This window comes from Phoenix dactylifera, chromosome 8 (assembly GCF_009389715.1).
Source record: "Phoenix dactylifera cultivar Barhee BC4 chromosome 8, palm_55x_up_171113_PBpolish2nd_filt_p, whole genome shotgun sequence".
Lineage (NCBI taxonomy): Eukaryota > Viridiplantae > Streptophyta > Magnoliopsida > Arecales > Arecaceae > Phoenix > Phoenix dactylifera.
Window position 1 is genome coordinate 22,436,254 of NC_052399.1, and position 23,614 is coordinate 22,459,867.

Sequence of the window (23,614 nt, forward strand, 5' to 3'; positions counted from 1 at the left end):
GAGCGATCAATTTGCTTAGCCAACTATTAAACTGCATATGATGCAAATTCTTGTGTATTTGGTAATCACGTATCAAATACAACGGGTTTTCCTATTCCTATACATTGTCTTTTTTTTTTTCCTTTTCTTTTTCTGTTACCTAGCATGGTCTCATCTATCACTCTATCTGAATCAACACATTAGTTGTAAAAACTGATCCTACAACATAGATAATGAGTCGACTCAGAAAAAAAAAGCATGGATAGTAACTACATGGTTTGATCAGTGAAGGAATTAATAGTCTGATCTTTTGTTATTCATATGGCAGGTAATAAGAAGATATGTTTGTTTGTTTGTTTTTTTTTTTTTTGATGATACAGGGAGGCTAAAAGGAGCCACCTAGCTTTTATTAATAAAGATAAAAGAATTTACATTTTAGAAGAGAGAACAAGATCAGTTAGAAAGACAAAGGGATGAATAATAAGAACCTGAATGAAATTCAGACAACTGGATGAGAGTAAGAAATATTCTTGATTTTGTTCCAAATTCTTCTGAAAGCTGGTAACATTTTTTTATTGCATAGAATAGAACATTCATTGAAATTATGAAGACTAGTATAAGCAATAGAAGTGGCAGAGGATTGCTTATTAAGAAAAATCCGAGCATCTCTCCTTCTAGACAACCCAGATCATTGTCACGGATCGACAACATGAGAATAATAGGCTGAAATATGTTCTAACAACATGATAAATACGTTCTTTCAACCCAAATAGAATGTCCTTGGAATGAATGCAAGAACCACTAAGAACTTGAAAGTTGGCATATATCTGGAGGGAAGATTCGAAGGATGATCACTGTTTTGCCACGTTTCCCTTTTTGTGTGGCATTTTGGATGAAAGGTACCAGAAGGAGTATGACATATTTCTGTTTCATTGTTAGATGGGAAATAGAAGAGATAAGTACTCTGGCCAAATAAAACATTGTTACCTCAGTCATGATCATGTGGATGGGCCAACAAAAAAGAGATCTCCTCTATGTCATGAAGAAGCTAAGATTTGGATCAAAAACAGTTCATATGTTGAGTAGGGAAGTTTAATAGAAGTAGGATTTGGGTTCATCTTGAGCTGATTCGTTAGTGTGAGTTACACTTTTAATAGATTGTTCCAGTCAAGGCACAACCGAGTGGGTCTTTGGACTAGCAACCTAGGAGCACTCTCCATTTTGCACTCTCAAATACCTTTTTGCTGATGAAATATTAGGATCTACCATTGGTCGTAAGATTGCAAACCTGCTAAAGAAATCTAGATCAAATCAACCTAAATTTCTACGAAGTAGTTAAGTAGTTAAATCTAAAGATTATGGCAGCTGACAAGTTTGGCAGGGTGGGCTCACGACACTACAGCACTAATGGTGACCACATAATTATTATTTTATCCTTGGCATTCAACCTGATATGTACCAGTAACTTTTGAGCATTTGATTTCATATATTTGCTAGAATGATTTATTTATTTTTTTTTCAAAAGAAACCAGACAAACAAACATGGTATTTATATTAACCACTCCACTAAAGTAACAAGAGAACAATAGATGGTAAGATGCTCTCCATGGACTGTTAACTCAAAACAACTATTGTAACAAAAACAGAATCCATAGACTATAAATATCACTCTAGTATTTGGAAAATACTACCTCACGAATTACAAGTGCATGATACCACCATAAACTTTAGGAAGAAGATTTTCTTATTCAGTAGCAACTGCAAGTCTAGTCCTGTTACTGTAATGACACAAGCTTCTCCTTTATATTTTGAAACCTAGCGACCTTGTCTGAAAATTTAGTGGTGGAATAGTAATTGAGGTAGTCTTGGAAACGGTAGCCGCTCGGATAAAGAAGTCTGGAAGCCGGAGAAATGACAGCATTACCTCCGGGATTATAGAATGTAGCAATCGATAACCGGCTTCCAGTTTTCTCAGCAAGGACTTGGTGACGAACACTGTTGTAAGTACCATTGCTCACCACCTCCACTTGATCACCTAGGTTCGCAAAGATTCTGTAACCTTCTGTTGGAGGTATCGCCACCCACTCCCCATCTTTTAAAAACTCGAGACCTGGGACCTTGTCATCCTGGAGCAATAGGATGATTCCACCAGCATCGGTGTTGTCACGCCCCGAACCCGGGGCCCGGGGCGCGAGCAGACGCCGCGCACCTACAGGGCGGAACCCGCAGGCACGCAAGGCAGATAAATCAGATCAACTATTAATAACTAATTAAAAATAAATTCCAGTTTTTAGATCAAATGTCCATATATACATAAGTCAAAAGAGAAAGTCTATATCCACTAGCTAACTACATCATGATCACTCCGTCCCGTAATCCCCATATTCATATATCATCACCTGCAAAAATGTAAATAGTAGGAGTGAGCTAACAGCTCAGTAGGCGACATCATGCAATAAAGTCATCATATAACATGTCATAATGCATATAAAGCAGCTAAACACATAAATCCAAAAATCCACACAATAATCTGTAAACCCAATCCGAGACTCAAAATAACTCAACCGCATGACTACGGCCACATCACCCAGTGGCATGGTTACACCGAAGTGCCAATACAACTCTCCGAAGAGCCGCTCCACTGAGCCAACGCACCACTGTGCCGCACCCCCTGGTGCCAAACTCACGCTCCACCGAGCCGCTCCGAAGAGCAAAACGCACCCCTGTGCCGCCACTATTCTATCACCGGTGGTCGCGGTGTCGGAACTAGTTCCTCAGTACAAGTCGACAGGGCCAACGTATCATCCCATTGGCGGGGTCTAGACTATAGTCACGCGGATTTTGAAAATCAATAAATCAACTTTCTATATCAAAATCATAATCATACTCCTCACAGTAAAGCGCATAACAATTTATGAAATTAAATATTTAATTTTAATTCTAAACATAATGCCAATAATAAATCATAACATCGACATATGCAAGATCCATGTTAAAATTCTACTTTAAAGCAATAGGTCACCTACCTGGGATCGCTTAAAAATTCCTGCCATAGATATCACGAACCCCTGGTTAAAACACAAACTTTAATTATTTAATTAACTAAGAAATATAATTTAAACTATTTCTAATCCCTTAAACCCTTAAGTTCATAGATCCAAGAATGGGCCCCTAAGATCAAACATAGACTCTAAAATCAGGATCCTTTAAACTCAAGTCAATCGTGGCCCAACACAGATTAAGCCCAATTGAGCCAAACCAGATAACAGGTCCGGATCAGATTTCGAGCCCAACCCAAACCAGCCCACAGTTCCAATTTGGCCCGACTCAGCCCAACACAGACCCCTAGCCCAACCCAAACCAGGTCTGATCAGACCATAACAAAACCCATTCATGGAATAGGTGGAACCGGTTCACAATTTAAACCCGGTTCAAAGTCTGGTTCACCCTTAAGGCACGGATTTCGATGCAAAGGAAACACCCAAAGCTCATCTGTGCCTGGTTTGAGACACCAACAGGGCACAGAAAATGATGCAAGGAAAACACCCAGCCGGCGGAAGAAGAAGAAGAAGAGGAAGAAGAAGAAGAGGAAGAAGGAGAAGAAGAAGAAGAAGAAGAAGAAGGTGGCTGGTGGTCGGCCCTCGGCGGCCGACCGTGGTCCTCGGCGGCGTGCTCGGCCAGCCGCCGTCGGCTACCCCACCTTCACAGGCGGCACCGAACGGGAAGAAAGAGAGAAGAAGGAGAGAGAGAGAGGAAGAAAAAAAGGAGGAAAGAGAGAGAGACCGGGGCTGGAAGCCCGGCCCCCCGTCACCCACCTCCGGCCGAACCCATTTCGGCCGGATTGACCTCGGCCGGCCACCGTCGGCCGGTCGATCAAAAAAAAAAAAATGTCTTTCCGAAACAGGGCATGAAATTGATTAACCTAACCTTATTCTTTCCCCTCTTAAATCCATAAAACAGTAAATGTGTAGTCTTTCTCACCTCCGGCGGTCGACGAGTGGCTTCTCCGGCGGCGATGGCGGCTCCGGCGACGCCTACGGCTCCGGCGACCGTCTCTAGAAGAGGGGAAAATGAGGAGGAAAAATGAAATGGAACAAGGGTTGGGGCTCTCAGAGAAGAGAAAGAGCGAGAGAGAGAGAGGGAGAGAGGGAGAGGGAGAGAGGGGAAGGGCGTGCGGAGATCTCGCTGGCCGTTCGGCCGGCGTGGTCTTCGTGGGCAAACCACGATGACCCAACTGAAGTCGGCACTCCTTGCCGACTTCAGTTCGGGTCTTCACACTCTAACCAACTAAAAAGAAATTTCGTCCTCGAAATTAAAAACATACCTCAATCCGAGAACAAGGCTGGATACTTTTCTCTCATCTCCTCCTCCAGCTCCCAGGTGGCTTCTCTCTCACTATGATTGCTCCACTGGACCTTGACATATGGGATAGTGCGTCTTCTCAAGACTTGGTCCTTCCTATCCACTATACGGACAGGCTGCTCCACATATGTAAGATCGGCGCGAAGCTGCAAAGGTGCCACATCAATCACATGATTTGGATCAGCAATATACTTCCTCAGCATGGAGACATGAAATACAGAATGAACTCCCGATAGAGCAGGTGGAAGTGCCAGTCTATAAGCAACAGATCCAACTCTCTCGAGAATCTCGAAGGGTCCCACATATCTCGGACTGAGCTTGCCTCGAACTCCAAACCGCATGATCCCTTTAGAAGGGGATACTCTGAGGAACACATGATCTCCGACCTGAAATTCCAATTCCCGCCTCCTGATATCTGCATAGCTTTTCTGTCTACTCTGAGCTGCTCGGAGTCGTTCTCTGATCAACTGAATCTTTTCCACTGTCTGCTGCACCATCTCTGGACCCAAGATCTTCCTCTCCCCCACATCATCCCAACAGATAGGCGATCTGCACTTCCTACCATATAGAGCCTCATAAGGAGCCATCTGTATGCTTGCCTGGTAACTATTATTATAAGCAAACTCTACCAGTGACAAGTGATGATCCCAAGAGCCCCTCATATCAATAGAGCAGGCTCTCAGCATATCCTCTAGAATCTGGATGGTCCTCTCAGACTGTCCATCTGTCTGTGGATGAAAGGCTGTACTGAAGCTAAGGGTGGTCCCTAAAGCTCTGTGCAAGCTGCCCCAAAAATGTGCCACAAACCGGGAATCTCTGTCTGATACAATGGATACTGGAACTCCGTGCAGCCGTACTATCTGCTCGATATATAATTCTGCCAGCTTCTCCAGTGTCATCCCAGTCTTGATTGCCAGAAAATGAGCTGTTTTGGTCAGTCTGTCTACGATCACCCAGACTGAATCATGACCTCTAAGGGTACGAGGTAGTCCTGATACGAAATCCATAGTGATATGCTCCCATTTCCACTCTGGAATCGGCAGAGGCTGTAGCATACCTGCTGGTCTCTGATGCTCAATCTTAACTTGCTGACAAGTTAAGCATTGCGATACATGCTGGGCAATCTCCCTCTTCATGTTATTCCACCAAAACACCGCTTTCAGATCCTTGTACATCTTGGTACTGCCTGGGTGCACTGTATATCCCGTACTGTGAGCTTCATCCATGATTTCCTTCTTCAGACCAGGATTTTCTGGAACACAGACTCTGTTAATAAACCTCAAAGAGCCATCTTCATGTATACGGAAATCTGACTGTGTACCAGACTCGATATCTTTCCTGATCTTCTGGAGTCGAGGGTCATCAACTTGCGCTGCCTTAATTCTATCAATAAGTGTAGGCTGGACTCGCAAGTTTGCCAATTTCATAGTAGCCTCATGTAGATACACCTCTATCTCTGCTCTCCTCAGATCTTCCAGAATATCCTTCTGAGTAGTAATCAAGGCTGCAATATTCCCTGAAGATTTCCGGCTCAGTGCATCTGCTACTACATTTGCCTTTCCAGGGTGATAGTGGATAGTCAGATCATAATCTTTTAACAACTCCAACCACCTCCTCTGTCTCATGTTCAGCTCTTTTTGAGTAAAGAGATATTTCAGGCTTTTATGATCAGTATATACCTGACATGTCTCTCCATACAAATAGTGCCTCCATATCTTTAAAGCAAACACCACAGCTGCAAGCTCAAGATCATGAGTGGGATAATTTTCTTCATAAGGCTTGAGCTGTCTAGAGGCGTAGGCAATAACTTTTCCATTCTGCATCAGCACACAGCCCAAACCCTTCTTGGAGGCATCACTGTAAATAATATAATCAACACCCGTGACTGGCAGAGTCAAAATAGGTGCTGACACTAGCCGGCGCTTCAATTCCTCGAAGCTCTTCTCACACTGATCTGACCACTCGAATTTCACTCCTTTGCGAGTGAGTCGAGTCAAGGGCCCAGCAATACTAGAGAAGCCTTCTACAAATCTTCTGTAATAGCCGGCTAATCCAAGAAAACTGCGGATCTCTGATACATTTGTCGGTCTGCTCCAGTCAACTACAGCTTCGATCTTCTTCGGGTCAACCATAATTCCTTCTTTAGATACCACATGCCCCAAGAACATCACCTGATCCAGCCAGAACTGACATTTCTTCAGTTTCCCATACAATTGATTCTGTCTCAAAATTTTCAAAACAATTTTCAAGTGTTGCTCATGCTCAGTATGACTCTTGGAATAGATTAAAATGTCATCAATAAACACAATTACAAATTTGTCCAAGAAAGGTTTAAATACCCTATTCATCAGATCCATAAATGCAGCTGGAGCATTTGTCAACCCGAAAGGCATCACCAGATACTCATAATGGCCATATCTGGTGCGGAAGGCAGTCTTGGCTATATCAGACTCCTTTATCCTCAACTGATGATATCCAGATCGCAGATCAATCTTTGAAAACACCTGGGCACCCTGAAGCTGATCAAACAAGTCATCAATCCGGGGCAGGAGGTACCTGTTCTTGATAGTCACTTTGTTAATTTCCCGGAAATCAATGCATAGCCTCATACTGCCGTCCTTCTTCCTCACAAATAACACTGGTGCACCCCAAGGAGAGACACTGGGTCGAATGAAACCCAGATCCAATAGCTCCTGTAACTGTTCCTTCAGTTCTTTTAGTTCAGCCGGGGCCATTCTGTAAGGAGGTCTAGATATGGGTGCCGTACCAGGGTTTAGATCAATGGCAAATTCTACCTCTCTAACTGGTGGTAAACCAGGAAGCTCATCAGGAAAAACATCAGGGTATTCCCTGACCACGGGTATGTCTTCAATTTTCTGTTCCGACTGCTCAGAATCCATGACGGCCGCCATATACACAGAGCACCCCTTCCTGAGAGACCGAATACCCTGTAAGGCTGCCACTATCTGAGAGGAGACACACCCTCCATCACCCACAAAATAAAACTCTTCAATGTCAGGGATTCGGAAAGTCACCCGCTTCGAGAAGCAGTCAATGGTAGCGTGATATATAGCTAACCAATCCATACCCAGAATTAAATCAAATTCATGTAAGTCCATGACAATAAGGTCAGCTTTCAAGTCTCTACCCTCTACAATTACTGGGCAAGACTTGCATATCAGTGAAGTGATCATCTTACCCCCAGCTGGGGTACTCACACATAATTCCCTCTCCAAGGGTGAGCAAAATATATCATGCTTATGCACATATGTAGATGAAATAAAAGAGTGTGTGGCCCCTGAGTCGAATAGTGCATATGCATAAGTAGAATGTACTAATAAGGTACCTGTCACTGCCGTGTTGGATGCCTGAGCATCCTGCTGTGTCAGTGCATATACCCGTCCCTGGGTGCGAGACCCTCCTCCTGTCTGCTGTCTGGGAGCGGCTGGCTGAGAAATCTGTGCTGGATCAGGGGGAATCTGCCGCTGAGGAGCCCTAGCGCTCGGTGGCCTCTGCACAAATCCGGCCCGGGGACAACTAGAAATCCTGTGGCCCGGCTGACCACACCCATAACAGACAATAGTCCTAGACTGGGTCTGAGGACACTGAGCCATCTTGTGGCCCTGTTGGCCACATCTGTAACATGCTCCAACCCTGGGCAGTCTCCGGGGACAATCAATGGCCTTGTGTCCAATCTGACTGCAAAAATAACAGGTTCCTGATATCACCCGGTGCTCTGGTGCAGTCCTCCCAGGTGGAGCTCGCTGTCCTGCTCCGTGACGGATCTGCACGGGTCGACGTACATGCCGCTCACTATCCGAATCAGAATCTCTGGCCCTCTTCAGCCTCCCTTTATGTGCTTCCTGCGTCTCTTTCCAGATAATCTCCATATTCTTCGCTCTGTCTACAAGATCATCATAGTCGGTCCAATGAACAGCAGCCAAGCCTCGACGCAGGTGGGGTCTCAATCCCTCCTCAAATCTACTCATCCTGGCTATAGGGTCCTGGACGAGGGAGGGTGCAAAACGAGACAATCTATCGAACTCTGCCTCGTAATCCTCAACTGACATACTCCCCTGAGAGAGACTCAGGAACTCTCTCTCCAACTCTCTGACACGGCTGGACGGAAAATATTTGGAATAAAAAGCCGTCCGAAATCCAGCCCAAGTCACAGTCCCGATATCCTGTATCATGGTCCGCTCCACTGACTCCCACCAGTGGTGTGCCCGGTCCTGGAGCATATAAGTAGCATATATGACTCTCTCCTCCTCGGTGCATCCCATGGCCCTGAAGGCCTTCTCCATCTCGTCTAGCCAGTGTTCGGCCTCCTGGGGATCTGTGGTTCCCTTGAAGGCCGGAGGAGCCAACTTCCGGAATTCTGCAATGCTCCTCCCCTGATCCGACGAGCTAGCAGAGGGATGCTGTGGCTGTGGGTCCCTCTGCTGTCTGACCAGCCCAATCACCTCCCTGACCAGTTCCAATACTGGGGTCGATCCTCCCGCCTGATCCTGTTCTGATCGGTCTAAAACTGTCGGAGCAATCTCCTCTTCCTGAACTCGCTCAGCTGGGCGAGGAGTCGCCGGATCATCTCCCATCGTCTCAATCAGACGACGAGGTGGTACACGAGCACGGCGGGGCGGCATCCTGATACAGACATAATACCACAAGTTAGGGTTAAGTCAAAAATCATCCTATGAGTTTACTACCCCACTCTTATTTCCTCACATATGTCCCTATGCTCCTAGGGTTTTCATTAGTTATTGTTCTTTTGTTCTGATGTCCCTAATGATCGTTAACCTAAGCTCTGATACCACTAAATCTGTCACGCCCCGAACCCGGGGCCCGGGGCGCGAGCAGACGCCGCGCACCTACAGGGCGGAACCCGCAGGCACGCAAGGCAGATAAATCAGATCAACTATTAATAACTAATTAAAAATAAATTCCAGTTTTTAGATCAAATGTCCATATATACATAAGTCAAAAGAGAAAGTCTATATCCACTAGCTAACTACATCATGATCACTCCGTCCCGTAATCCCCATATTCATATATCATCACCTGCAAAAATGTAAATAGTAGGAGTGAGCTAACAGCTCAGTAGGCGACATCATGCAATAAAGTCATCATATAACATGTCATAATGCATATAAAGCAGCTAAACACATAAATCCAAAAATCCACACAATAATCTGTAAACCCAATCCGAGACTCAAAATAACTCAACCGCATGACTACGGCCACATCACCCAGTGGCATGGTTACACCGAAGTGCCAATACAACTCTCCGAAGAGCCGCTCCACTGAGCCAACGCACCACTGTGCCGCACCCCCTGGTGCCAAACTCACGCTCCACCGAGCCGCTCCGAAGAGCAAAACGCACCCCTGTGCCGCCACTATTCTATCACCGGTGGTCGCGGTGTCGGAACTAGTTCCTCAGTACAAGTCGACAGGGCCAACGTATCATCCCATTGGCGGGGTCTAGACTATAGTCACGCGGATTTTGAAAATCAATAAATCAACTTTCTATATCAAAATCATAATCATACTCCTCACAGTAAAGCGCATAACAATTTATGAAATTAAATATTTAATTTTAATTCTAAACATAATGCCAATAATAAATCATAACATCGACATATGCAAGATCCATGTTAAAATTCTACTTTAAAGCAATAGGTCACCTACCTGGGATCGCTTAAAAATTCCTGCCATAGATATCACGAACCCCTGGTTAAAACACAAACTTTAATTATTTAATTAACTAAGAAATATAATTTAAACTATTTCTAATCCCTTAAACCCTTAAGTTCATAGATCCAAGAATGGGCCCCTAAGATCAAACATAGACTCTAAAATCAGGATCCTTTAAACTCAAGTCAATCGTGGCCCAACACAGATTAAGCCCAATTGAGCCAAACCAGATAACAGGTCCGGATCAGATTTCGAGCCCAACCCAAACCAGCCCACAGTTCCAATTTGGCCCGACTCAGCCCAACACAGACCCCTAGCCCAACCCAAACCAGGTCTGATCAGACCATAACAAAACCCATTCATGGAATAGGTGGAACCGGTTCACAATTTAAACCCGGTTCAAAGTCTGGTTCACCCTTAAGGCACGGATTTCGATGCAAAGGAAACACCCAAAGCTCATCTGTGCCTGGTTTGAGACACCAACAGGGCACAGAAAATGATGCAAGGAAAACACCCAGCCGGCGGAAGAAGAAGAAGAAGAGGAAGAAGAAGAAGAGGAAGAAGGAGAAGAAGAAGAAGAAGAAGAAGAAGGTGGCTGGTGGTCGGCCCTCGGCGGCCGACCGTGGTCCTCGGCGGCGTGCTCGGCCAGCCGCCGTCGGCTACCCCACCTTCACAGGCGGCACCGAACGGGAAGAAAGAGAGAAGAAGGAGAGAGAGAGAGGAAGAAAAAAAGGAGGAAAGAGAGAGAGACCGGGGCTGGAAGCCCGGCCCCCCGTCACCCACCTCCGGCCGAACCCATTTCGGCCGGATTGACCTCGGCCGGCCACCGTCGGCCGGTCGATCAAAAAAAAAAAAATGTCTTTCCGAAACAGGGCATGAAATTGATTAACCTAACCTTATTCTTTCCCCTCTTAAATCCATAAAACAGTAAATGTGTAGTCTTTCTCACCTCCGGCGGTCGACGAGTGGCTTCTCCGGCGGCGATGGCGGCTCCGGCGACGCCTACGGCTCCGGCGACCGTCTCTAGAAGAGGGGAAAATGAGGAGGAAAAATGAAATGGAACAAGGGTTGGGGCTCTCAGAGAAGAGAAAGAGCGAGAGAGAGAGAGGGAGAGAGGGAGAGGGAGAGAGGGGAAGGGCGTGCGGAGATCTCGCTGGCCGTTCGGCCGGCGTGGTCTTCGTGGGCAAACCACGATGACCCAACTGAAGTCGGCACTCCTTGCCGACTTCAGTTCGGGTCTTCACAGGTGTGGCTTCGGAGCCCCATTACCATCTCTGGCTGAGAGCATTTTGGGTACTTTGCCACCTTTGTCCCGACAAACGGCTCCGAGAATGCCTTCTTCAAGTAGTCCTTCTCCAGCCCAAGGTTCTCGCTCAGAAGTTCTGCAAGCCTTTCAGCCAGCTTGATCAATTGTGCAACATATTCCTGCATTGCTTCACTGCACGAACAAGTGGATCGTTAAAACGAAAGTTCTAATACGATGACCAATAAGAATGAGCTGGCTTTTTTCCCGGAAGGGGGATTTAGAGTTTTTAGTAGTACAATTTTATTTTTAATCCTGACTTATTTCTGAGATGCATCAATCTGTTAGGTTGTAGAATGTGTCTCCTGTTATCTTATGGGAAAAATAGAGCTCTGGGTACTACCAGAGACTCACCGAAGTAGTTCAGGAATGTCGTTGACGTTCGAGTCCGGTTGATGGCGATAAAAGAAGCCGCACTCCCAGTCAACATCAGAGGCTTTGATATTAGGCCCCAACTCTTTTGCCCGCTCTGAACTGTAGAAGCTTTCCTTCATGCTCCTCTCGTAGTGCTGGTTCACCAGTCCCTTGACCTTATCCATCAATTCTTCATCAATCCCATGGTTATCGATCTGCCATCCAGTCATCGATGCAAAATTATCACAGAATGACTGTAAAAACGTAAAAAAGAAAACAGAAAGTTCCACTTCTCTCTCACTTACCCAGAAGAACCCCCACTTCTCGCATGCCTCGTGGAGAAGTGACATTGTTTTGCTCTTCCTTTCTCCCTCCATCTCTCCTAGGTTGATTACTGGGATCTCCATTCCTCCAACGCTGCCTGGTAGCTCAAGAGATATTCTAACTCAGTAGCCACGCTTCTCAAGCCAACTTTACGCACTTAGCAGGCACACCCCAAAGCCATATTTATAGGAGCCAATATCGTAAGAATAACTGGGAGCAGGAACGAAGCGGTAGATTTGAGGGGACATGCACTTTGCTTTGACTAGGGTAATATGGCATTGTAATGATGTCCAGGTACTTTTCACCATAGACGTGTGGCCTGGAATTTTTTAAAAAAAAAAACCATTTTTTTGTCCGATTTCTTTGAAATCAATCCAAGTGTTCGCCTTACCTTACTCTTCCCATGCATGTGCACTGTTCTTTGTCCCGTTCCGAAGCCTGCACGCGCGCCGCATGCACCGCTCAGACCTCTCTCCAATTTTATTTTCCATCCAAAACGCGTATGCAGAATTTGGAGACACCCGCTTCATATATCCAGGCTCTGTAAAGAGTCTTTCCAGAGCCTGGACATATGAGGCGGGTGGAATCTTTGCAGAGCTTAGGCATATGAGGCGAGTGTCTCCAAATCTCGCAGACGTATTTTGGGTGAAAAACAAAACTGGAGAGGGGTCTGAGCGGTACGTGCGGCGTGCGTGCGGGCTCCGAAACCGGACAATATTTGGTAGGGAAGCTCCGTATTCCCCCCTCATATAGCCCCCACGTGGGCACTGGGTGCCGCACGTGCCTTACGGAGGCGGGGACGTAACATTTGGTATCAGAGCCAAGGACGGCTCTTGTCCGATGGTGAGAAGGGTGTGAGACCCAATAGTCCTACATCGTAAAGACTCGTTTCAGAGCCTAAGCATATTAAGCGAGTGTCTCTAAATCCTACAGACGCGTTTTTGGTGGAAAACAAAACTAGAAAGAAATCTGAGCGATGCGTGCGGTGCACATGTGGACTCCGAAATCAGATAATATCTGGCAGAAAAATTCTATGTTCTTTCTTATATGGCTCCCGGGTACTGGATGCCGCAACTTCCCCGCAGAGGCGGGGCGTGACACAATGTTTGTTCCTTGACCTGTCCTACTCAATAATTTACCTCTCTAACTAATCCTCGGACTCCTTACTGCAAACCAGGGGAAGACCATGAACTTCCTTCTTCTTTTCCACTGGGCGGCATAAAAATCCGTTGTTGACGGCACCCACGGGAAACTCTGACGCTCAGATGTAATAATGGCCCATGTCGCGTGCTCCTTTTATTTTCACCTGGGATTGTGCTTTTGTCATTGGATTTCGTTAAGCCGTACAAATCTTAAGGTTCCCCTTAGGTTCTGAAGTTGAGAGCATTGCTAAAAAACTTAAATATTAATGCTAGCTCTTACTTGCTGAGACCTATCGGCTGAAGGCAATCAGATATAATAGATGGATTCAACTTCAAGTTATTGTTTTCTTTTTTAATGTGTACGTTTAGAGCTTCTTGCCGCTTTCAGTATTGCTCGGTGCCGCTTGTCGGCGACTGAAATTATCATAGATCTTGCTTACATTTCCTCTAGATTCGCTATCCCTACTTTTGCCAAGATCCAAATATCGGTTCCCATGTTTCATCATCGGCACTAATCGACATTGACATAAGTTGCTCTTTTTTCCTTCTCTTACGCAAGCAGTTTGATGTGAATTCAATCGTTCGAACAAGAAACTCATTGGGAATTAACTGGGGGTCAAAACTAGACAGCGCCGACGCCGACTGTAAGCAAACCAACAAAAATCCTTCAACTTCGGTGGTTTATTGCTACTCTGCGGTTTGACATCCGTCCATTCACGCCCCAAATTTAGTTCATAACATAACCGTGCTATTGCAAACTTAAGCATATAATAACACACAGCTACTTCAAAACTTCAAATCAATTATGACCAATTGAATTCATGAATCTCATCAAATATTTCATCAATAAGGAATGATTACAGAACGTCTAAAAATATCAACATTTAATATTTTATTTTTTCGATAACCCTAAAGCATGTCACACTCCTTATTTCTAGCATCTTCTATTCATCTGTAAGAACATAAATAAATTGGTGTGAGCTAAAGCTCAGTAAGTAACCCTTGGTTCCTCAATTGATTGATCCGCAATAATACCTAACTGAAGAAGAAAAGCCGATCGAAGTACCCCCCTCACCTATAAAGAAGGTGTCCGAGCGAAACAGCTTAAATAGCTACCGAAGGAACTAGTTGCTTTCGCTGCAGGCAGGGCCGGTCCGAGTGTTAGGCGACCGAGGCGGTCGCCTAAGGCCTCGAGCCAATGAAAAGCCTCCGGGAGGCATGACCAAAAGGAAGCAAAGGCTCCATATAAAAACGGGAACAGGAGCTGGCTACGAGTCTTCCCCCATGATGGAAGGGAGGTGGAGAGTTTCCTGGCCTGCAGAGGGGCAATTTGGGAAGTTGGGGACGACAGTTTTGTTTTGGGTGGAGAGAGAGAGAAAGAGAGAGGAGGGATTTGGTTGGCTTGATACACGCCTGAAGCCACTCTTATCTTTCATCCCTTCTCTTTTTTGGTTTTGGTCTTGGTTTTCCTTCCCTCATATTACTCCTGATCCAGCTGGGCCATCAGGAAGAAAGATAGGGGGATTGGAGATGGACTTCTTGGAGGGTGGAGATTCTTTTAATTTTCTCCTCTCGGTTTCTTCTCCCCTCCTGGGTGGTAGAGAGAGAAAACGAGGGAGGGGGTTGAATGGCTGCTGTGCCGTAATGTTGCAGTTGTTGCTTGGGTACTCACTGGAAGGGGAGATGGTGGGATGGGACTTTTATTAATTAGATGGAGTGAATTTCCCATAATGCCCCTACTTTCTCTTATAGAGAGTTCCATTCTGGACAAATTCTTTTCTTTACCTTGACCATGAAGTGCCACGGGATGACCTTTTCTTATTCTGCTCTTGCTTGACATGGTAAACAGTATTGACAAGCATTATCTCAGTTATTTAATCAATTTCATGGCCCTTCTTTTAGAGCAATTACATTTGTGTGCTCCTATTCAAAAATTATATTAAATTGGAAAGGCTTCTTGCCTATCTTTGTTAGATCATATATCTTTGTGGAAATAGTGTACTTGATAGCTATCTATTTCCATATTATTTTTTTAAGTATTTTATACTTATTAAAAAATCTTATCTCATATATACATTGAAAAGTGAATAATGGCATCATGATGAATAAAATTCATGATCATGTTGAAAGCTTTAAATTTCGTACAACTTCTATATCATCATAAATTTATATACATAGCATGATAATTATGATAAATGTCATCTATTTAAAATCATGTAATACTTGCTAACATATGCTTTATCCTAATTTTGTGAAAACATAAATAATCATATATTATTTCATAATCAAATAGTCACATGTATTTGATAAAACATATGATTATATCAGGGTTACTTATTTTTTTCACAATTCATGTACACAATTCAAATTGCATAAATAATACTTGTTCATCTTATAAAACGTGATACATGATCCATAATAAGATTAAGACAGGTTACTTACCTTAATTTACTCATCAAATGCCCTAGCAAGATTATTAAATTACATGTCACTTGCACATTTAAATTCTATTTATTTATAATCTTAAAGTCATTTACAGCCCATCTATAGGACTCAGTTTTATTTTCGGGTCCGTAGCCTAATTTAATTTCTGGTTCAGGCCCATGGCCCAATTCAATTTCTGGTTTTGGTCTAATCCACTTTCTGGTTCGGATTTGATTCAATTTCTGGTTCAAACCTGGTTCACCTTCTAGTTCGGGTCTGATCCTACTTCTAGTTCAGGTCTAATTAATTTTCTGGCTTAGATTTGATTCAATTTTTGGTTTAGGTCTGGTTCACCTTCTGGTTCGGGTCTGACCCTATTTGTAGTTCAGGTCTAATCAATTTTCTGGCTCAGATTTGATTCAATTACTGTTCACGTCTGATCCAGCTTCTAGTTCAAACCTGATTCAACCTCTGATTCAGGTTTGATCCAGCTTCTGGTTCAGGTCTGAGCCAATTCCACTTCTGGTTTAGACCTAATTGCCCTCTGGTTCAGGTCTGGGCCCATTTGCAATCAGACCCGAAGTTTAATCAGATTCTGGATCAAGCCCTTGGCCTGATTCAGTTACTGGCCCATTTGTATTCAAGCCCAGAAACACAATTAGTTAATTTATAATAAAACCTTATCAGTTCTAATTAATTTAAAGGGAACCAAGCCTCAAACTATATTCAACTTTTCAAGCCCAATTAGTTTTGGGTTTAAAAACACTGGGCTCGGACAAGGCCCAGCCCAGCCTCAGGCTTCTAAAGCCAAATTTATTTGAAGCCTACCTCGAAATCAGGCCCATTTCAGCCCACCACATTTTTTTCTTCTTTCTTCTTTTCTTCTTTCCTCTTCTTCCTTCCCGAACCTTCCTTTCCTGATCTCTTCCTCCTCTTCTCCTCTTCTCACATGAAGCAAGGAGGCTCGCGAGAGTGCTCGGGAGGGAGACGGGTCCGAGGTCGGCGGTGCCGGCGGCCGGCCGACATCGCCCGCGGCTCGGCCTGTGACAGCTGATCCCCACTTCTTCATCCTTCTTCTCTTCAGAAGGGAGGAAGGCAGCTCCTCCTCACGGAAGAGATCGGTCGCGACCGGCGGCGCCCACAGCCGAACCTATGGTCGTGCCCATAGCGGCTGACCCCCTCTCTGTTCTTTGGTGGAAATGGGGGTCAAAACCACCCTACTTAAGAAGAAGGGGCCTCTGGCCCACCACAGCTTCGGTCGAAGGCCAGCGGAGTCTGTGGTTGGAGCCAGCAGCTCCTCCTTCATCCCCACTACGGTGGGGGAGGGACCCACCACTGCGGCCATGGTAGCAGCCGAACTCGCCGCGACCAAGGAAAAACTGCGACTGAGTTCACCGTACTAGATTCGTGGCCGGGGACTCTAGGTAAGCTCTTCCCCTTCTTTCCTCCTCCTCATCTTCCATTCTTCCACCCTTCCTCTTCTTCTTTTTTTAATTATTACACTAGATCGACAGGATGTAGTTCATGAACAAGGGTGATAAAAAATTTACCTAGCTTCAAGGAGCTGTGAGGCTTTTCTCGTATGCTACTGTGTCCGCTCCGGTAGCTCAGTGCGGCGACGAGCCGAAGATCCCTCCTCCTCCGGCACCGCTACTTCCGATTCGGCTCCTTTGCACAGAAAGAAAAAGGATGAGGAGTAGTGAGAGTGTAGTCGATGGAGTCCCTTATAGGACTCCATAGACTTTTATAGCTTCATCGGAAGGAAGGGGGAGGGAGAACGACCACTGTTGGGTAGTTATAACCACCTCAACAGCTTCCTTCCCGAAGCTACCATCGTTGGATCTCCAGATGGGCCATTGATTATGATTCAGGTCGGCCTATCTGGACCCAATAATTACATTTTTTCTTTCTTAAAAAAAATTTCGTCCTCGAAATTTTATATATCTTAATTCCCAAACAAATGAAGGTATTTAATCTTTTATCTAACATTCCAACAAGCTTCCACTGTGCAAATTTGATCGAGCCCGACATTTTTAAGACTTAACAACTCAATCTCAATTTGTATGAACTCCAACTTTCTCGTCGAAGTGATAAAATTCTTAAACATAACATCTATAAGAATAGCTTTCTTAAGGGAGACGACATCACATAAGGACTGGTTCAATTCTTATGGTGTGCATTATAGAGAGTTAGAACCCAGAAGATACAAAGGGGTCGGAAGATTTACAATCAATTGACACATGGCCTTCATGGAATTATCTAGAATGATACTTGTCACTAATTGGTCACTTGTACCAGCATTCTACTAAATCAATACAAAAGCTGAGCTTCCGATTCAGTAGGTTCCGAATCCTTCTTCTTTTTGTTTGGACAGTCCCGTGCCAAATGTCCATGTTAACCACAATGAAGCAGACTCCCATCTTCTTAAAACAAGGCCCCCCCATGAGTCTTGTCACAATAGGTACATGCCTCAAATCTCTTTTTCTTATTTATATTACCTTCAGGGTTCCGTGGCCTGTCACTCAGACTTTCTGTCATCTTGGGTCTCTTCTGGTCACCTTTTTCTTTTTTTGATCTCTTCAATTCGGCTTCCAATTTTAGAGCTCTTTCCAATACATCTTGGAACTTGTGAAAATCAGAACGGCCAATCTGGACCTGATCCCATATCTCAGACCCTATTCAAACCTATTAGCTTTACTTATCTCTTCCTCCATAAACTGAGGATAAAACCTGCCCAATTCATTGAACTTGCTAGCATATTCCAACACTGTCATATTCTCTGTTTATCTCAGGGCCAAAAATTCATTTTGCTTTACCAATCTCACTGACTAGGGAAAGTACTGATTATAGAATTTGTCCTTGAATTCCTTCCACGTCAGTTGTTCACAATGATCTTGAACGGCAGCCTTCATCGCTATCCACCAGAACTTAGCATTCCCTCTGAGCATAGGGACCGCCAATTTGACCTTGACCTCCTCGGAAAATTGTAAGGCATCAAACATCTCCTCTATCTTCTGAATCCAGGTCTCAACAGCTAAGAAATCAGCCCGTCCATCGAACGTTGGAGGATTCAGCCTTCGAAACTTCTCATAATATGTATTTGAGGACGATACAAGTCAGAAGGTGATCTGTGCTGCTGCTGCTGAATAAGTTATGCCACCACTTGGCATACACCAGCAAGATCTGCCTGGGTGGCTACGGCATTTGGAGTTGGCCAAGCCGGCATGTTGGTAGCTCTGGCCAAATAAAATATTGTTACCTCAGTCATGATCATGTCGACGGGCAGAAAAATTGAGATCTCCTGCTGTCATGAAGAATCTGATGAGATTTGGATCAAATACAGTTAATATGTTGGGTAGGGAAGTTTAATAGAAGTAGGATTTGGGTTCATCTTGAGCTGATTCGTTTGTATGAGTTATACTTTTGAAAGACTTGGATTCACATATTGTTCCAGTCAAAAGCACAACCGAGTGGGTCCTTGGACTAGCAACCTACGAGTAATCTCTGTTTCCCACTCTCAATCACCTTTTTGCTGATGAAATATTAGGATCGACCATTGGTCGTAAGTTGCAAACATTCTAAAGAAATCTAGATCAAATCAACCTAAATTTCTACGAAGTAGTTAAGTAGTCAAATCTAAAGATTAGGGCAGCTGAAAAGTTTGGCAGGGTGGGCTCGCGACACTACAGCACTAATGGTGACCGCATAACTACTATTTTATCCTTGGTATTCACCCTCACATGCACCACTAACCTTTGAGCAATTGATTTCATATATTTGCTAGAATGATTTATTAATTTTTTTTTAAAAAAAAAAAGACAAAAAAAACATGGTATTTATATTAACCACTCGACTAAAGTAACGAGAGAACAACAGATTGTAAGATGCTCTCCGTGGATTCTTAACTCAAAACAACTATTGTAACAAAAACAGAATCCATACACTATCAATATCACTCAAGTATTTAGAAAATACAACTTCATGATCGAATTACAAGTGCGCGATGCCACCACAAACTTTAGGAGGAAGATTTTCTCATTCAGTAGCAACTGCAAGTCTAGTCCTGTTACTGTAATCACACAAGCATCTCCTTTATATTTCGGAACCTAGCGATCTTGTCTGAAAATTTAGTGGTGGAATAGTAATTGAGGTAGTCTTCGAAACGGTAGCAGCTCGGATAAACAAGTCTCGAAGCGGGAGAAATGACAGCATGACCTCCGGGATTATAGAATGTAGCAATCGATAACCGGCTTCCATTTTTGTCAGCAAGGACGTGGTGACGAACACTCTTGTAAATACCATTGCTCACCACCTCCACTTGATCACCTAGGTTCACAAAGATTCTGTAACCTTCTGTTGGAGGTATCGCCACCCACTCCCCATCTTTTAAAAACTCAAGACCAGGGACCTTGTCATCCTGGAGCAATAGGATGATTCCACCAGCATCGGTGTGGCTTCGGAGCCCCATTACCATCTCTGGCTGAGAGCATTTTGGGTACTTTGCCACCTTTGTCCCAACAAACGGCTCCGAGAATGCCTTCTTCAAGTAGTCCTTCTCCAGCCCAAGGTTCTCGCTCAGAAGTTCTGCAAGCCTTTCAGCCAGCTTGATCAATTGTGCAACATATTCCTGCATTGCTTCACTGCACGAACAAGTGGATCGTTAAAACGAAAGTTCTAATATGATGATCAATAAGAATAAGCCGGCTTTTTAAATCCTGGCTTATTTCTGAGATGCAACTATATGTTAGGTTGTAGAATGTGTCTTCTGTTATCTTATGGGAGAAATAGAGCTCTGGGTACTACCAGAGACTCACCGAAGTAGTTCAGGAATGTCGTTGATGTTCGAGTCTGGTTGATGGCGATAAAAGAAGCCGCACTCCCAGTCAACATCAGATGCTTTGATATTAGGCCCCAACTCTTTCGCAAGCTCTGAACTGTAGAAGCTTTCCTTCATGCTCTCCTCGTAGTGCTGGTTCACCAGTCCCTTGACCTTATCCATCAATTCTTCATCAATCCCATGGTTATCGAGCTGCCATCCAGTCATCGATGCAAAATTATCACAGAATGACTATAAAAACGTAAAAAAGAAAACAGAAAGTTCCACTTCCCTCTCACTTACCCAGAAGAACCCCCACTTCTCGCATGCCTCGTGGAGAAGTGACATTGTTTTGCTTTTCCCTTCTCCCTCCATCTCTCCTAGGTTGATTACTGGGATCTCCATTCCTCCAACGCTGCTTGGTCGCTCTAGAGATATTCTAACTCAGTAGCCACGCTTGCGCACTTAGCAGGCACACCCCAAAGCCTTATTTATAGGAGCCAATATCGTAAGAATAACTGGGAGTAGGAATGAAGAAGCAGAGTTGAGGGGACATGCACCTTGCTTTGATTGGGGTAAATATGGCATTGTAATGATGTCCAGGTACTTTTCACCATGGACATGTGACCTGGAATTTTTTTTAAAAAAAAAAACTTATTCGCCAGTTTCTTTGAAATCAATCCAAGCGTTCGCCTTTGCTTACTCTTCCCATGTGCACTGTTCTTTGTCTATGCTCAAAGAAAATGGATCCGTGGCTGCCATTGAACGGAAATTTGGGAAACCTAATCCATGTACTACTCTTTTCCTCCCATTGTTTGCTCCTTGACTTGTACTACTCAATAATTTACCTCTCTAATGCTCGGAGTCCATTTTGCAAACCAGGGAAAGACCAAAACTTCCTTCTTCTTTTCCAGTGGGCGGCATAAAAATCCGTTCCTGACTGCACCCACAGGAAACTCTGACGCTCAGATGCAATGGCCCATGTCGCGTGCTTATCCATTTATTTTCACTTGGGATTGTGCTTTTGTCATTGGATTTCGTTAAGCCGTACAAATCTTAAAGTTCCCCTTAGATTCTGAAGTTGAGAGTACCGCTCAAAAACTTATATATTAATGCTAGTTCTTACCTGCTGAGACCTATCGGCTGAAGGCAATCAGATATAATAGATGGATTCAACTTCAAGTTATTGTTTTCTTTTTTAATGTGTACGTTTAGAGCTTCTTGCCGCTTTCAGTATTGCTCGGTGCCGCTTGTCGGCAACTGAAATGATCATAGATCTTGCTTACATTTCCTCTAGATTCGCTATCCCTGCTTTTGGCAAGATTCAAATCTCAGTTCCCTTGTTCCATCATCAGCACTAATTGACATTAACATAAGTTGCTCCTTTTTCCCTCTCTTCTGCAAGCAGTTCGATGTCAATTCCGTCATTCGGACAAGAAACTCAATGGCAATTACCTCCTTTCAGGGCTCATGGCTGGTGGTCAATACTAGACGCGCGGTGCCAACGCCCACTGTAAGCGAGCCAACAAAAGTCCTTAAACTTCCGTGGTTTATTGCTAATCTGCGGCTTGTCATCTGTCCAGTCACCTACCGAGCCTGCCTTTCCGTAGATAGTGACGGTTTAAGCTCCGTTGCAGATAGAAGTGGGCTAATTTGGTCCGAAAAAGCAAGAGCTGAAACTTAAAAGATCTTGCTCCAAGATCCAAACTCAGCCCAGCGAGTACTAGAACATGGAATGCCGTGATCGGCATCCTAATAATACAGAACATGGGTAACACAATTAGAAATACCTTTAATGTATCCTCACGTATCTCCATGACTTTGTGACATGTGAGTGATATAATATGTACAGATCAAGTTACTTATTATATGCTAAATTGAACAAATATATGCCTTTCATATGTTCTTATCTCTTACTAATTTTCTCATTGATGTCCTGGAAGTATCTTTGTTGGATGACATCGCCTCACCCATGCTTTCATTACACTTTGAGCATAAATCACAGTAGCCAACCTTCAGGTTATGTAAATTTTTACATTAAACATTTTTCCCCATAATATATATATATATATATATATATATATATATATATATATATATATATATATATATATATATATATATATATATATAATATATGCGCACACGCGCTCGCTCGCTTGGACCCTTCGAAATTATTAAAGAAATTATTGGGTGGTTAATAATTTTGGTTGGTTAATGGAGGCTGTCCTCCCCAACCTTTTTTTTTAATTAAAATAAATAAATAAGTAAATATTATAAATGCTAAAAGTCACATATGGTAGCCCATAGGGAACTTTGCCTCGCAATAGTTACAGCAGCACGCCAGCACCTGATACACTCCTAGATTATATTTAATTTCACCTACTCCATGTGACTTTCCAGCACAATCAATTACTTATTTGCAACAAGCGAAAGGTTGATGCGAATCTATGCCTTTTTGAGATGCCCAAGTCTCGTGAACTGGGAATGGCTACTTGCTTCATCCCGCCTCCCCCCCCCCCCCCCCCCCGGCCCGAATTTCTCAGAGCAAAGGTTGCACCCACCTATGCCTTCGTACTGCTTTGGCCCATAGAACACGTCGTGCATAACCCTAGACCTGTCCATGCCGCCCTCAGCTCCACTTCTAGAATAAAGATGTCGAGATCTGACACTCGCTAGCAGCAACCTCCCTAGAGTCCGGGTCTTTGATCATGAAGCCAGTACCACCCCTCCTATCACCGTCAAGCACGCATCCATCGAAATTGACCTTGGAAAAACTCGGAGGGTGGGAGCTCCCAAGTGAAAGATATCATCCGAGGTGCTACAAAAGCAGAAGTATAGCCTCAGGTGCCCCGAACTATCAAAAGCTCATCCAATGGACCTACATGGATGATCTTCGCCGCTTGTATCTGGGCTTGCTCTACGACAAATCTAAGTGTAGGGTTGCTCTCTCCAAATATATAGGTTGGTCCAGGAGATATGGTAAGCAGTGTAAGTAGCCACAATGGCCACTTGTTGAGTCTGAGGGGCAGTGGTCCACCGTCTAAGTACCTGCAAGAAAGGGCTCGAATAGCACCGAGTATCCGACGGGATATCGACGAGCCCCCAGACCTTCCTAGCTCGTTCGTACTGAAACAGAGCGTGGTCCACGGTCTCATCCAACTAGCACCAAGGCATTGAGGTTGGATGCCCAGTCTCTGCCTGCACAGCACTTATCTC

The 23,614-nt window shown here is 44.2% G+C and overlaps 2 protein-coding genes across 2 annotated transcripts; both read right to left on the minus strand.

The window, feature by feature from the left end:
• Positions 1-1,754: 1,754 nt before the first annotated feature.
• Positions 1,755-12,161, minus strand: LOC120111741 (1-aminocyclopropane-1-carboxylate oxidase 1-like). The gene is made up of 4 exons (XM_039129623.1): positions 11,995-12,161; positions 11,690-11,904; positions 11,283-11,470; positions 1,755-2,140 (listed from the first exon to the last, which is right to left on the minus strand). The coding sequence occupies exons 1-4, from the start codon at positions 12,094-12,096 to the stop codon at positions 1,755-1,757; spliced, it is 891 nt and encodes a 296-aa protein (XP_038985551.1). The 5' UTR covers positions 12,097-12,161.
• A 7,233-nt stretch (positions 12,162-19,394) lies between these two features.
• On the minus strand, positions 19,395-20,869 carry LOC103702049 (1-aminocyclopropane-1-carboxylate oxidase 1-like). Its single transcript, XM_008784335.4, has 3 exons — positions 20,699-20,869; positions 20,394-20,608; positions 19,395-20,219 (listed from the first exon to the last, which is right to left on the minus strand). Exons 1-3 carry the CDS (start codon positions 20,798-20,800, stop codon positions 19,655-19,657), a joined length of 882 nt encoding a protein of 293 aa, XP_008782557.1. The 5' UTR covers positions 20,801-20,869; the 3' UTR covers positions 19,395-19,654.
• Between the last annotated feature and the right edge of the window lie 2,745 nt (positions 20,870-23,614).

What these genes read in the sequence shown, in the direction of transcription:
- LOC103702049 (XM_008784335.4), bottom strand. Translation starts at nt 20,800, where the DNA reads ATGGAGATCCCAGTAATCAACCTAGGAGAGATGGAGGGAGAAGGGAAA. An exon ending in AGAAGTGGGGGTTCTTCTGG is followed by an intron (nt 20,609 to 20,698) that starts GTAAGTGAGAGG and finishes ACTGGATGGCAG; the next exon opens with CTCGATAACCATGGGATTGA. An exon ending in GACATTCCTGAACTACTTCG is followed by an intron (nt 20,220 to 20,393) that starts GTGAGTCTCTGG and finishes TTGTTCGTGCAG; the next exon opens with TGAAGCAATGCAGGAATATG.
- LOC120111741 (XM_039129623.1), bottom strand. Translation starts at nt 12,096, where the DNA reads ATGGAGATCCCAGTAATCAACCTAGGAGAGATGGAGGGAGAAAGGAAG. An exon ending in GACATTCCTGAACTACTTCG is followed by an intron (nt 11,471 to 11,689) that starts GTGAGTCTCTGG and finishes TTGTTCGTGCAG; the next exon opens with TGAAGCAATGCAGGAATATG. An exon ending in GGTAATGGGGCTCCGAAGCC is followed by an intron (nt 2,141 to 11,282) that starts ACACCTGTGAAG and finishes CGGGGCGTGACA; the next exon opens with ACACCGATGCTGGTGGAATC.